The sequence below is a fragment of the Schistocerca gregaria genome, chromosome 2 (genome assembly GCF_023897955.1).
Source record: "Schistocerca gregaria isolate iqSchGreg1 chromosome 2, iqSchGreg1.2, whole genome shotgun sequence".
Classification (NCBI taxonomy): Eukaryota; Metazoa; Arthropoda; class Insecta; order Orthoptera; family Acrididae; genus Schistocerca; species Schistocerca gregaria.
The window spans coordinates 847070994-847085042 of record NC_064921.1 but is presented as its reverse complement, the minus strand read 5'-3'; the positions used below and the strand labels follow the sequence as shown (position 1 = coordinate 847085042).

The window sequence follows — 14049 nt, the reverse complement described above, 5'->3', positions numbered from 1 at the left end:
TCCTTCCGCTTTAACCCTTCTACCAGAAGAAGGACTGTGGCTCAGAAAGCTTGCACGTTTCCTAAACCAATATGTGTGTTTTCTCGTGCTGCCACTTGGTGAGTAGGTTTTTTATATGCAATTATTTTTATTGATAAACTATTGATTTGTAACCTCTGAAATCTATGTGCTTCTGCATCTAAAAAAAATAGTGGTTGGTAAGAGTGTGTAAACAATACCATTGATGGACTTATAAATTAGCATTTATTTTCACAAATATTTGGGTTTACAGCCTTATCAAAATATTAGGCTAACAAATGCCTTTTGAAATTAGCTTATTTTATATACATATATTTTTATTTAAAAGAATACTGAGATAAACTGACAGTATTGCTGCTTCTTTTATAACATTAGCTGGTGGCATTTGTTTGAACTGAAAAACCATCTATTTGACTGTGATCTCCAGTCTTTATATACATACAGTTAAATTTGTACATTTAGCTTATTTGTATTTCTTCATATATTTTCAGTTAAGAGGTCATAAATTAAGAATATCACACACTGCTTAAATGACACTGAAATGATACTATGTTAAACGTAACTGTTTGATGTGAAATGCATATAAAATATATTCATTTTTGTGTACTCTCCCTGGTGAAGTATATAGTAGTGATATAATTTTCTCTGTTTGGACACTTATTTAAAATTTGCTATCAGACACTTCTCCTGGGCTTTCTAATGCCTCTCTTCGTTTCTGTATGGCTTTTGTCAGTTTCTTTATAGGACCCATTTTAAGACCTAGTTTCTCAAAGTCATTTGCATCCAATAACATTAAAGCTTCTAGGTCTATCTTCTCCTCAACAAACAGGCTAGTATACTCAGCCAAGCCTGCTGATACTAGAAATAGGTGCAAAGATGTCCATCGTGAGTCTGTTGCTTCATCATCTTCATCTGAAAAAATGCACATTATTATTTTAAAGAAAACAGCATATAATGTCACTGTATAAAGAATCCTTTCATTCTGAAATTTCTAGAATAATTTGTTTGATTTCATTAATAAGAATCATATAATTAATTGAATATTACACTTTCATAGATAACACAGTAAAAAAAAAGTTTTAGCATTTATTGCCACAAAATATAATCAGGCACAATACAGAAGCATACAACCTACATCTGTGCAGTGACAGATTATTTCATTTATAAATAAATAAACACAATACAACCAGTTGTTAACATAACAAATAATAGTCTCTGTGCACCTGACGACACAAGTGATGAATAACACCTCTTTAAGCCAGAAACCCTCAATTCTGTAACATCTTCAGGAAAATTTGTAAATGGTTAGTGTGTAAACCTAAAATATAAAGTTCTCAAGACAAATACACAATGCAGTGCACAGGACTATAAGAATGTTACATTATTTCCTAAAGTATTTCATTTTACTGGTCTACCTAAATGCATTTGCTATCAAAGTGATAATTTTAAAACATTTCTAGAGATTTCAGAATTGTTGCTTTCCCAAGAGCAATTCTGCTATGCTAAAAACAAGAACTGTCATTCGACAATAGAGCAAAGCTATGAAATGTGTCATCATTGAAGTTTGCTACTCACCACATAGCGGAGATGCTGAGTTGCGATAGGCACAATAAAAAGATTCATACAATTAAAGCTTTCAGCCATTAAGGTCTCTGTCAGCAGTAGACCACACTGTGAACAGCAGCACCAGTGCATGATGGGAGTGGCGACTGGGTGGGGGTAAGGAGGAGGCTGGAGTGGGGAGGGGGAGGGATAGTATAGTGGGAGTGGCGGACAGTCAAGTGTTGCAGTTTAGACAGAGGGCAGAAGAGAAGGTGTGGAGGGGGGAGGGGGTAAGTAGTGAAAAGGAGAGAAATAAAATAAATTAAAAGACTGGGTGTGGTGGTGAAATGACAGCTGTGTGGTGCTATAATGGGAAAAGGGAGGGGGCTGGATGGGTGAGGACAGTGACTAATGAAGGTTGAGGCCAGGAGGGTTAGGGGAACGTAGGATGTATTGCAGGGAAAGTTTCCACCTGCCCATTTCAGAAAAGCTGGTGTTGGTGGGAAGGATCCATATGGCACAGGCTGTGAAGCAGTCGTTAAGATGAGGGATATCATGCTTGGCAGTGCATTCAGCAACAGGGTGGTCCACTTGTTTCTTGGCCGCAGTTTGTTGGTGGCCGTTCATGTGGACAGACAGCTGGTTGGTTGTCATGCCTACAGAGAATACAGCACAGAGGTTGCAGCTTAGCTTGTAAATCACATGACACGTTTCACAGGTAGCCCTGCCTTTGATGGGATAGGTGATGTTAGTAACCAGACTGGAGTAGGTGGTGGTAGGAGGATGTATGGGACAAGTCTTGCATCTATGTATATTACAGGGGTATGAGCCATGAGGCAAGGGATTGGGGGTTGTGTAAGGATGGACAAGTATATTGTGTAGGTTCAGTGCAGTAATCGAAACCCTGGAGGAGAATGTAATTCTGTTGCTCCAGTGTTGGATGGTACTGAGTTACGAGGGGAATGCTCCTCTGTGGCCGGACTGTGGGACATTGGGAGGAGGTGAGAGACTGGAAAGATAAGGCACGGGAGATTTGTTTTTGTACAAGGATGGGAGGATAATTACAGCCAGTGAAGGCTTCAGTGAGACCCTTGGTATATTTTGAGAGGGACTGCTCATCATTGCAGTTGCATTGACCACGAGTGGCTAGGCTTTACGAAAGGGTCTTCTTGGTATGGAATGGGTGGCAGCTGTCGAAGTGGAGGTATTACTGGTGGTTAGTAGGTTTGATGTGGATGGAGGTACTGATGTAGCCATCTCTGAAGTGAAGGTCAACATCTAGGAAGGTGGCTTGTTGGATTGAGTGGGACCAGGTGAAGCAAATGGGGGAGAAGTTGTTGAGGTTGTGGAGGAATGTGAATAAGGTATCCTCACCTTCAATCCAGATAGCAAAGATGTCATCAACGAATCTGAACCAGGTGAGGAGTTTAGGATTCTGGGTTTTTAGGAAGGATTCCTCTAGATGGCCCATGGATAGGTTAGCATAGGATGGCGCCATGCAGGTACCCATAGCCATACCATGGATTTGTTTGTAGATAATGCCTTCAAAGGAGAAGTAATTGTGGGTGAGGATATAACTGGTCATGGAGACTAGGAAGGAGGTTGTTGGTTTGGAATCAATTGGGTGCCTGGAAAGGTAGTGTTGGACAGCCATGTCCATGGCCTTACTGCTGTCAAACACTACCTTCCCACACATTCTACCGTGGTATTCCGCCATCCACCGAACCTACATAATATACTCGTCCATCCTTACACAACCACCAATCCCTTACGGCATGGCTCATACCCCTGTAACAGACCTAGATGCAAGACCTGTCCCATACATCCTCCTACCACCACCTACTCCAATTCGGTCACTAACATCACCTATCCCATAAAAGTCAGGGCTACCTGTGAAACCAGTCATGTGATTTACAAACTAAGCTGCAACCTCTGAGCTGCATTCTATGTGGGCATGACAACCAACAAGCTGTCTGTCCACATGAACTGTGGCCAGGAAACAAGTGGACCACCCTGTTGCTGAACGCACTGCCAAACATGATATCCCTCATCTTAATGACTGCTTCACAGCCTGTGCCATATGGATTCTTCCCACCAACACCAGCTTTTCTGAATTGGGCAGGTGGGAACTTTCCCTGCAATACATCCTACGTTCCCCTAACCCTCCTGGCCTCAACCTTCGTTAGTCACTGTCCTCACCCATCCAGCCCCCTCCCTGTTCCCATTCCAGCACTACACAGCCGTCATTTCACTGCCACACCCAGTCTTTTAATTTATTTTATTTCTCTCCTTTCTCCTAATTACCCCCTCCCCCATCCACACCTTCTCTCCTGCCCTCTGTCTAAACTGCAACACTTGACTGTCCGCCACTCCCACTATACTATTCCTCCCCCTCCCCACTCCAGCCTCCTCCTTACCCCCACCCAGTCGCCACTCCCATCATGCACACTGGTGCTGCTGTTGTGTGTGTGTGTGTGTGTGTGTGTGTGTGTGTGTGTGTGTGTGTTTAACAGTCTCTCTCTAGGAAAATGAGCAACAGATAGTAATGTTAGTAATGTTTGTTCTTATGATGTCTTTTTCATAAATGGTCATAAACAGTTGGCTAATATGACAATCTTCCTGCATTGCAGAGAGAGAGAGAGAGAGAGAGAGAGAGAGAGAGAGAGAGAGAGAGAGAGAGAGAGAGAGAGAGAAGTAGTTCAAAACCTAATGAAGTTTCTGTGCTGTTAGCTGGCTCTGTGCTATGCATTAGTTAGTAATAAGGATGTGGTTACCTTTCTTCACTTTTGTTTATTTGGGTGTGTCTGTTACTATAGTAACCTCAGCCTAAATGTTACTGCATTATAAGCCAACAATATATTATTGTCACAAACTTTCCAGCTGCCAGTAGCAGTAATTTGCAGATAATACTTTTAAAGCAGTTCACTCAAATATTTATTTTAAATGCCCATGAACAGGAAATGTGCTGCAGAATCGAATTATTGATAAGCTTCTGAAATCTGCTGCTTTGACCAATGATTGGATTTATTATGAACTAGAACAAACATGTGTAAATAGTTCATGGTTGAGCAAATGAGAGACTTCAATTGGTTAGAAGTTTTCTCAGGAGTGTAGTGCATTAGCCATGGAGACTGCATATAGGACTCTTGAGTAACATATTCTCTACCGTTGCTCCAGTGTAGGATCCTACAGGATTTTAAGTAAGCTTACTGCCAGAAGGAAAATCTTGAAAGAATGCAAGAAATGCAGCTGAGTGTTAGTTTAGCACACATGCAAACTGAGCTCAAATACTCTAAGTTCCTAAAGAAAAAATAGTTTGGAGTTATATTACATTAGGAAGAAATACTAAATCATGTAGGCTGCAAACAATTTTCCAATTTTTCCTTGCGTCTTTACACTTTCAAATGAAATAGCAAAAGGTGGTGACTAATAATGACATGAAGAACAGGATGACAGTTATAGAACTATATGGAAAATAAAATAAAATAAAATGTCTGCTTGTGTATGTGCGGATGGATATGTGTGTGTGTGCAAGTGTATATATGTCCTTTTTTCCCCCTAAGGTAAGTCTTTCCGCTCCCGGGATTGGAATGACTCATTACCCTCTCCCTTAAAACCCACATCCTTTCGTCTTTCCCTCTCCTTCCCTCTTTCCTGAAGAAGCAACCGGTGGTTGGGAAAGCTTGAATTTTGTTTGTACGTTTGTGTTTGTTTGTGTGTCTATTGACCAGCCAGTGCTTTTGTTTGGTAAGTCACATCATCTTTGTTTTTAGATAACTTTAAACAATAAATAAATATAAAGGCAACAAACCATAGAAAGATTAATTAAATACTTTGAATACAAGACAAAGCACTTAACTAACTCAAAGTGGCATTATATAAGTAAGGTGTAAGAATTTCTCTTAAAGTAGTTAAGATGTACATATTATAAAACAACAGAATAAATGTAGTACATAAATAATCAAAATAAAGGAAATAAATACACGGAAAAATGGAGGAAAAGAAAGGAACAGAGAGTGTGGATACATTGGAAAACTGTGAGAAGTAAGTGAAATTTAGAAAAGGTGAAGTATTCAGCTGTGATTGGTCAATTAATATTAAATCAGGACAGTATGGCAGATGCCTGTTGATTTTCAGGGCTTCTAACTGTTTACTTTTTTTGGCCTTTATTTGCTAAATGGAGGGCATGGGACAGTGCCTGGAACTGTGTCCCACACTCAATACCTGCTGTAGAACACACACAATATTGTGCTTTTAATTTATAATTATGAAGTTGTTCTGTTGAGAAGCAACAGAAGAATTAGTTAATATAGTCTGTGTTCAGTTTTTGACCCACTGATATTACATATTATAGTCATAGTGGTCATGGAACATTTTGACTGGATCATAAAACAACAAAAATGAGTTGTCTGATATGGTGAACCATGTCCTTGCTTTGTTACATCATTTAATATGTCATGAAATATCATTTTACTGGAGATTGCCACCTCATCACCTGCATTCTAGGCAATACACATGCTGGCAGCAGTGTTATTAGTAGTCGGTTGTATTGTGAATCGAACTGGGGAGCTAGAAATGGCAGAGAGGCTTCCTCCTGCCGTAGCCTCCACTGGTTCGTAACCCCACAACAGGCCACAGCAGTCCACCCACCCCACCACTGCCCCACACCAAACCCAAGGTTATTGTGAAGTTCGGCCACCAGTGGATCCCGCCCCCCACGAACGTCTCATACCAAACTAGTGTGACTCCAAATGTTTACATGGTAAGGTAATTACGGTGTACTTATATGTGGAGACAGTGTTTAAGCAGCTGTCACCTACATTGTGTAACTGAGGCTGAATAAGTGGAACCAGCCCACATTTGCTGAGACAGATGGAAAATCGCCTTAAAAACCGCCCACAGCTGGCTGGTACACCAGGCAGATTTGTACCAGGGACCGGCTTGCCTCCCTGCTTGGTAAGCAGTGCATTAGGCCGCGCAGTTAGCTGGGCAGGCTTTAGTAAGGGGGTACTTGGATGTGCAGTTCTTGCAGAAGCTGAGGAGTATGTCAAAATTGCTGAATGAATTTTCACTCTGCATTGGAGTATGTGCTGATTTAAAACTTCTGGTATATTAAAAGAGTGTGCAGGATTGGGCAAATGCTCTAGCAAGTGAGCTATCCAAGCACGACTCATGACCTAACCTTACAGCTTAACTTCTGCCTGTACCTCTTTCCAAATGTTACACAAGTTCTCCTGAAAAATTGTTTCAAATGATATGCACTCTTTCAGGTTTATGTTTTCCCAAAAGTATATGCTGTCTTCCAGCTGAAAAATTGTACCATATAACCAGAGGGAGCATGATGAGGAACTACAGTTGATGTCTTGGCCTGCAAATTCATTCCAAATGAACACTAAAACGTGTTTGGCACGTTTACCAGTTCAAAGTTCACAAATCATGCCATCCTAACCTACAGGAACTGTGTGGCCTGTGTGCTGACATTTGGTGTCATCTACATCTGAGAACTTAGCAATAAGTTTTAAAAGTCCATACTATGTTATATAAAAATGTTGTACATTGCTAAAAGTAAATAAACATCCTGTTAAGTGGGTAGCAATGATGTTCCGGTTGACCAGTGCATATATATTTAAATGTAGATGTCATCTCTGTTTTAAATATCATTTTGTCATGGACAGAAACCTGTTATTAGTCAAATGTGCTAACAGAATTTTAATATAATTTTCTCAATTTTTTCACAACATATTCACTGTTGTTGCAAGAGGCCAATAAAGAAAGTGACAACATGGTTATCTTCAGCAAGATTACTTTGTTTCATACTTGATATTAATCTCATCCAATTTGAGTGTTTTTTTTTTTTTTAAATTAGTTGATATGCACACTCCACTGAAACCTGCTCATCTATGAGGTCTGTACTCCTCTGTGAAATGACCCCTTTAGGACTAGTAGCAGCTGGTTTAAATCACCCCCTTGTGGTTTGGAAATGACTATTATTAAGAAGCCAAATCTCTTAAGTATTAGCCATTCAAATAGCTACGAGTCTCACTGTGAAATGTTCCACACAAAATTAACTATTCTTTCCAGTGGTAAATGTTAAGCCACAAATTATTTCATTTTTTTCATGAATGAAGTATAATTGCATGTTTTTATTTGATGATAATGAATATTGTAATGTATTCACCTGAACTGAGGTCATCATCATCCCAAGGCAGGCCATTATTTTGTCTGAGACTGCCTGCACTGCCAATACTGGAAGTATCATCAGCAACACCTCTTTCACTTGGTCCCACTGCACTGTCCTGGTCTTCCTGTGTTGGCAGAGCCGTCAGTACTGCTGTTATATTGTTCCTGTTCACAAGCAAGAGCATGCTATGAAACATACTGGGAAGGAGACAAATATTTAATATAAAGAGACAGTTAAAACTATATTGATAACATCATGTGCAACAGGAAGAATAGTGCATAATAAATGGCCACTACAAACCTGTGAAGAAATTTTTGTTGTAGTCCTGAGGTGATACACAAGGGCTACAGCATATACTTCACATTATCAGTACTGGTTTCAATGGGATTTTAAATTTACAAACAAAATTTCATTCTTGAAGATTACTGCAAGAATATTTTCATGGCAAATGAGATTCCTTGAGAGAAGGCAAGATGTATTTTGAAGTTACTAATAACAAATATAGCTAAGCAGGACATGTTTACTGAGTTTAGGTGGAGTTGCTGTACTGTACTGCAACAAACTTAGTTATCATCTATAACAATGAAAATAATCAATTATAGACAATATAATGTAAATGAATAGATTAAAAAATCTATTCACAAAGTAGTGGCATGAGAACACTGACAAAATGGTTTATCTTTTAAAAGCTTTCAGAGCCAGTGGCTCCTCCCTTTGGCAGAAGGAAGGTGATGGAACAGGACAAGAGAGTTTTTGGGAAAGGGGTACAGTTCAGAAAAATCTCATCCCATCCAGTAAGTCTCTCCTGACCCGGGGTTCTGGGTGACTTCTCTGAACTGTACCCATTTCCCTAAACCTCTACAGTCCTCTTCCTTCACTGCTCTTCCTTCCCCTTCAACTCTTCTTTCATAACAAGGAGCCATTGGCTCCAAAAGCTTGTAAAAGTTAAATCTTTTTGTATGAACATTCTCTTGCCACCACTTGGTGAGTTGATTTTTTATCTATCTTTTTTGTCTATCCATTTACTCTCTGTGACTTGCTTTATGACCTAAGTAATAAAGAATAAGTTCTATGTTTTTCACTTATATGCCTAAAATCCAACTGTTTGACAGATTTCTTTGTGTATAACACAGAAACCAATGTGTTCAATTTAACATTAATGTTTTATGTCACATAATTACATTGCAGATTGTTTGCTGCTTGTAAAACATTGCTTAATCTGATCTCTCAGGTTTTCTTGGTGTGCATGATTAATGGAGAGCTTTTGGGAACCCAGCTGAGCTTTTGTTTTCAATTTTTTTTTTTTTTTGCAATATTTTCACAACTGACCCAGTCGTCTTTACATGCTCTGAGTTGTGCTGTGGAAATTCAGGCAGCTAGTACACATAACTGCTCAACTCACAACATGTATTGAAGACAACTGGATCAGTCATCAAAATATTGTGCGAAAAAGAAAATGGAAACAACTCAGGTGAACACCTGGAAGTTCCCCTTAATTACTTAACATATTATGACATATTAACTAATTTTACTACATGGTAATCTGCTATAAGTGTCAACTCCTAAGAACGTACCTGAAAGCTACACTTCCAAAACCTGGTCTGTCAAAGATACTAGCTGGTTCTTGCAGAAGAACTTCATCTCCAAAACCACTGTCTGTGTTATGGAGGAGGTCTGGTTCTGACATACAACGACTGAGGTCACCACTAGTATCAAAGACGACATCTTGAAGTCTGCCGCGTTTTCCTGTACAAAAATATAGCTGATAAATACTTTGAATATTATACGTAACAATTCAAAATTACTGTTGAGAAGAAATGTGATCACAATATAGTAAAAAATTGTAAATTATTATATACAAACTAAAATGCAAAAGCTTTGAAACAGAAAAAATTCCCTTGTAACAGTTAAATTCCAGTAAAGTAATTCTTGATACTCCAGGAGATTTTCTATGAATTACAAATGACTGTACATGTAATCTGGGAATTGTTATAGAAAGTCATAGTGAATGCGAAAATTGTGGTGCTCTAACTTTACTCTCCCTTTTGAAGAATGGATTCATTATTTCTATTGTTAAGAAGAAACAACTTTAATCTACATTTGAAAACACTTCTGCTGTCTCTCAGACAGTTTATCTCAATAGCTCAATTATCAAAGACCTTTATACCCAAGTGTTGCACTCATATCTGTCTCAAAATTAGATTCACTAGAAGGAATTGCAGATCATTTTTCCTTCTCGTATTATATTGGTGAATATCACTATTACCCACAAACAGCAATGGATTGTATACAACAAATTTCATGAGTAAATGAATGTATTGTCAGACTGTGGTTAATGTTCACAGTTGTTTAAACAGGTGCCTGTAAGATGTACAAGTGCGTACTATAAATATATAGTTCTAGCTCCTGTCTTTTGTGCAATTAATACGTTTTGCCTAAGTGAGGAGTTACCCAGAATTTTATCCTGTACTCAACATCAGTGGATGAAAATAAGCAAAATGTCTTAACTTACTTATTGTTATGTCTCTAAAGTTGGTGAACATATGTGAAAGATAAAGCAAGCAAATAGCATGCAAACAGTGCATCAGAAGCAATGAGATTCATATTAAGTTAATAATTCACTTAAGAAAGTTAGACAAGTCTAGATCATCAGCTGAGTTCAATGAATATACTTATTACCAAAGAATGTATTTGGAAGAAAGAAAAGAGGCTAAATTTAAGAGAAAAATAAAACAACAATAAATTGAAAGTAAAGACTGGGGATGCTATAACACATCTGAGATAATTTTATTGCTAAGGAAGCAAGACCTCATAACTTATTTGAAGTACTGGTAAAAAAAAGGTATTCTGCAGTGGCACGGAATTGACTCTACTATTTGCAATAGCTGTAAATAAATATCTTAATCAACACACGGGAAAGATGCTACTTTTGGGGAAAAAAAAGACTGCTACTGTTGCTGTTATAAGTCCTCCCTTAAGCTATTGTTTATTTGCTAGTGCATAATTTGCAGGTGCGGTAATGTACGGGAACTTGCTGGAGGAAAATTTCTACATGTACTGCGTAAGTATAGAAACTAAAATCACTATCATACTGGTAAGGGATTCTGATCACAGAACCCAGATAAATTGCATTTATGGTTAATGATATGAAGGAGTAAATTACATAAAGAGGGATGAAGTTAGAAATTAATAGAAAATTTTTATTAAATAGTTGTTAGGATAGCAGATATCTCATAATACATACATACAGGAAAACTGTTGAAAAAATGGAGGGAAGAGGAGGGGATAAGAACAGAACAGAAAGACAAAAGATTTAAGAATGTGATCTAGAGAAATGAAACTTTTTCATAGTAGTCATTGCTCATACTACCAAATACAGATGTTTGCAATTACATTGTTCCATGCACGATGGTGCATAGTATCCATAGGTTCCAAAAATTCATTGACAAAAATCTGATTGTTCAAGGAATCATATCTCTAAATCTGTTGATCACAGGGATAAGGGGTCAAGTGTTTTGGATAGCCCTTGGCCTAGTAACATTTGTACACCTATTGGAAGAATGGGCATACTGTAGCTATCCCACAGAACAGGATCATAGTTTAAATATTACACATTCCCTCCAGCTCAGGCAAACTGAGCAAATCTGTTGGTTCTTTTGCATTAGGTGTGGTCTACGGTGGATTTCTGGTGGCTCATAAAAGCACTGTTTGTTCATAAGTGGTCCCTGAGAAAACCCCATAAATCCATGATTTTTTGGTGCCCACAATACCAGCTGTGTTTATAATTTCTATCTGTGGAAAACTTGAAATTTTTACCGTATGTTCTTAAGATGATGTTCTCAGAGAGCCTTAAAGCTTTTTTCAATGTCATTACCCATTACTGAGATGCAAAGATTCAAAGTTACTGCACATAATATCCATTCTGAGGTGTAAATCTAGTTTCAAATGATGTAGTGAAAACATGACAAGGCCTCTTGGGTCATCATAATGGTTCTGAGGTCACAAAACTATCTTTTTAGTCAGCATTTTTTCGCCAATAAAACTTTATGATGTATTTTCTTCATATAATGAGTACTTCACATCTATACATATGCCCAAAGTGTTACTGCAGTGAGAAAAAATGGGATTAAAAGGGTCTTAACATGCCTAAAAAGAACTTAAAATGACTGGCATCCTTTGTTGGTGGAAGAGTAGGGAGACATTGCCAGTGGGAGAGGTAGAGAGAGAGGAGACAGTGTTGGTGAGGGAGAGAAAGTGACAGGTAAAGAGAAAGAGATATGTATGAAGGCAATAGCAGAGGGAGTCAAAGAGCGGGTAAATATTCTTGGTCAATGAGAGACAGCAATAGCAAAAGAGAAAGAGAAATGGAGGCAAAGAGAAGCAGCTGGAGCAAAAGGGATAGGAGACAGTGGAAATTAGAAATACAGATGAATGGGAAGCATACATAGGCTTGGGGGTTCTGGACCCTCCCAGACTGGCAAACTTTAAAAAATAGCTGTAGCGAGGGTGCTTCCTGGACAAAAGTTTTAAACATAGGGGTATAAGAGAAAATTTGGGCCTTCCCAGAATTTTTTGCTGCTGAACTATAGTGGAGACACAGGCAGTGGGAAAGAAAGACAAAAGGAGACACATTAAGTGATAGAGGAGAGTGTGATGTAATGTAAACAAATGGGTGAAAAAGGAGACAGTGGAAGAGATACATATATAGACATCGGCAGTGAGAGGGAGATGAGGGAGATGCTGATTATGAAGGCTTAATGACAAAGAGAGACTGGGTAAAAGGATCGGGAATGTTCTGTGTTAATATGTTTGGATGCCAAATGTGGAATGAGGATTGAGGCTGCTGGTTCCCCACTTTTCTGTCAGAGTCTTTTATAGAGGATCATATTTACCTTTTCTATGCTTCAATGGGAGCATTTTTCCAATGGTTATATTTTTTATTTATTTATTTACACATCTAGTTCCATGCAACCAAATTGAGGTGCACAACTCCAAAGTCATGGAACTTGTCAGTACAGAAAATTACAATGTAAAAGTAATAATAAATAAAATAAAAGGTTTATGGACCCAAAAAAAGTCAAGCCATAATTGTAAGTAAACAAAACCAACAATATAACATAGAAATCAGTTTGATTTTACAAGAAACTCTTCAACAGAGTAGAAAGAGTGACCGATGATAAAACTCTTCAGTCTCATATTGTTGAATGATCCTCACTTCTCATCAAGCTACATTTTTACCTACTACCCCAACTTTTCTGCACTTTTTGCTTCATTTCAGCTTCCACTAAGCTATACATGTACATGCACACTCCACAAACCACTGCATGATGCATAATGGACAGTACCTTGTACTGACTTCAGCAATGCCCTGCCCTATTCCCATTGCACATTTAGGGAGGGAAAATAAACCATCTGTGTGCCCTTGTATGCATCCTAATATTTCTTACCTCTCCAAAAAGGAACTTGCATTTCGCTATAACCCTTTCATTGTTGTTCAAAGGTAAAGGAAGAATATTTTAGTACAGTACCTCATTATCACTAAAAGCACTGAAAGTGGAACACTGTTTTAGTTGAGCAAGAACAGAGAATGGAATTCGCTGCTCTTTCGTGATGGAATTGTCACACATTCATTTAAAATTGTTCGGGGATATTACAGGAAACCTAATTCAAACTGGCCAAATAAGGATTTATTGCTCAGTGTGTACTTTATGGCTTGTTAGCCTTGAGTAGTGCTTCTGATTGGCAGTCACATACTTTTCATCCAACTTAATATAGTGTGCCATGGATTACCAGTGAGTGCTTTAGCATTTCATATGTCTGATCAGCAGTGAACTGATATTTTATCTTTAGCTTACTACGTGAAAACTAAAACCACATCTCTTGTAGTTTCATTTACTTTACCTGTTGCTGGAGACTCAAAGGATCCTGTGTATATAATCTGTGAGTCTCTTCTGAGGCCAGTTAAACTCCTTATTGACTGTTTCCCATCGGCTTCGATCTATAAAAGAACAACTGAATTAAATTCACTCAAAAGAAATGAATGTAATCAACAGCATTGAAAATTAATGACAGGCTGGGAGGTGTGTGTAGATAGCTTGATCTCATTTACTGAGGCAACTGCTTGCAGTGATGAAGGTACAGGTGGAAGCACACCACATTATTTTGAAAAGAACTCATCTGTAACTATAACTTAAGACGAATAATACAAAGGAGATATCAAAACTTTAATAACTAGTTATTAGCTGAAATGTTAAGTCTGCTTCTGGAACCATTATCTTAACAAAACTGTGTGCTGATGTTTATGGAAC

General features: G+C 38.2%; 1 protein-coding gene across 1 annotated transcript in view; it reads right to left on the bottom strand.

The window, feature by feature from the left end:
* Positions 1 to 224: 224 nt before the first annotated feature.
* LOC126335203 (Usher syndrome type-1G protein homolog) overlaps positions 225 to 14049 on the bottom strand; it is a 216278-nt gene continuing 202453 nt past the window's right edge. The window contains exons 6-9 of the mRNA XM_049998213.1: positions 13643 to 13739; positions 9316 to 9487; positions 7739 to 7905; positions 225 to 930 (exon numbers count right to left, since the gene is read on the bottom strand). Of these exons, the coding sequence (XP_049854170.1) occupies positions 680 to 930; positions 7739 to 7905; positions 9316 to 9487; positions 13643 to 13739 (687 nt within the window). The 3' untranslated portion in view covers positions 225 to 679. The remainder of the gene's footprint in view (positions 931 to 7738; positions 7906 to 9315; positions 9488 to 13642; positions 13740 to 14049) is intronic.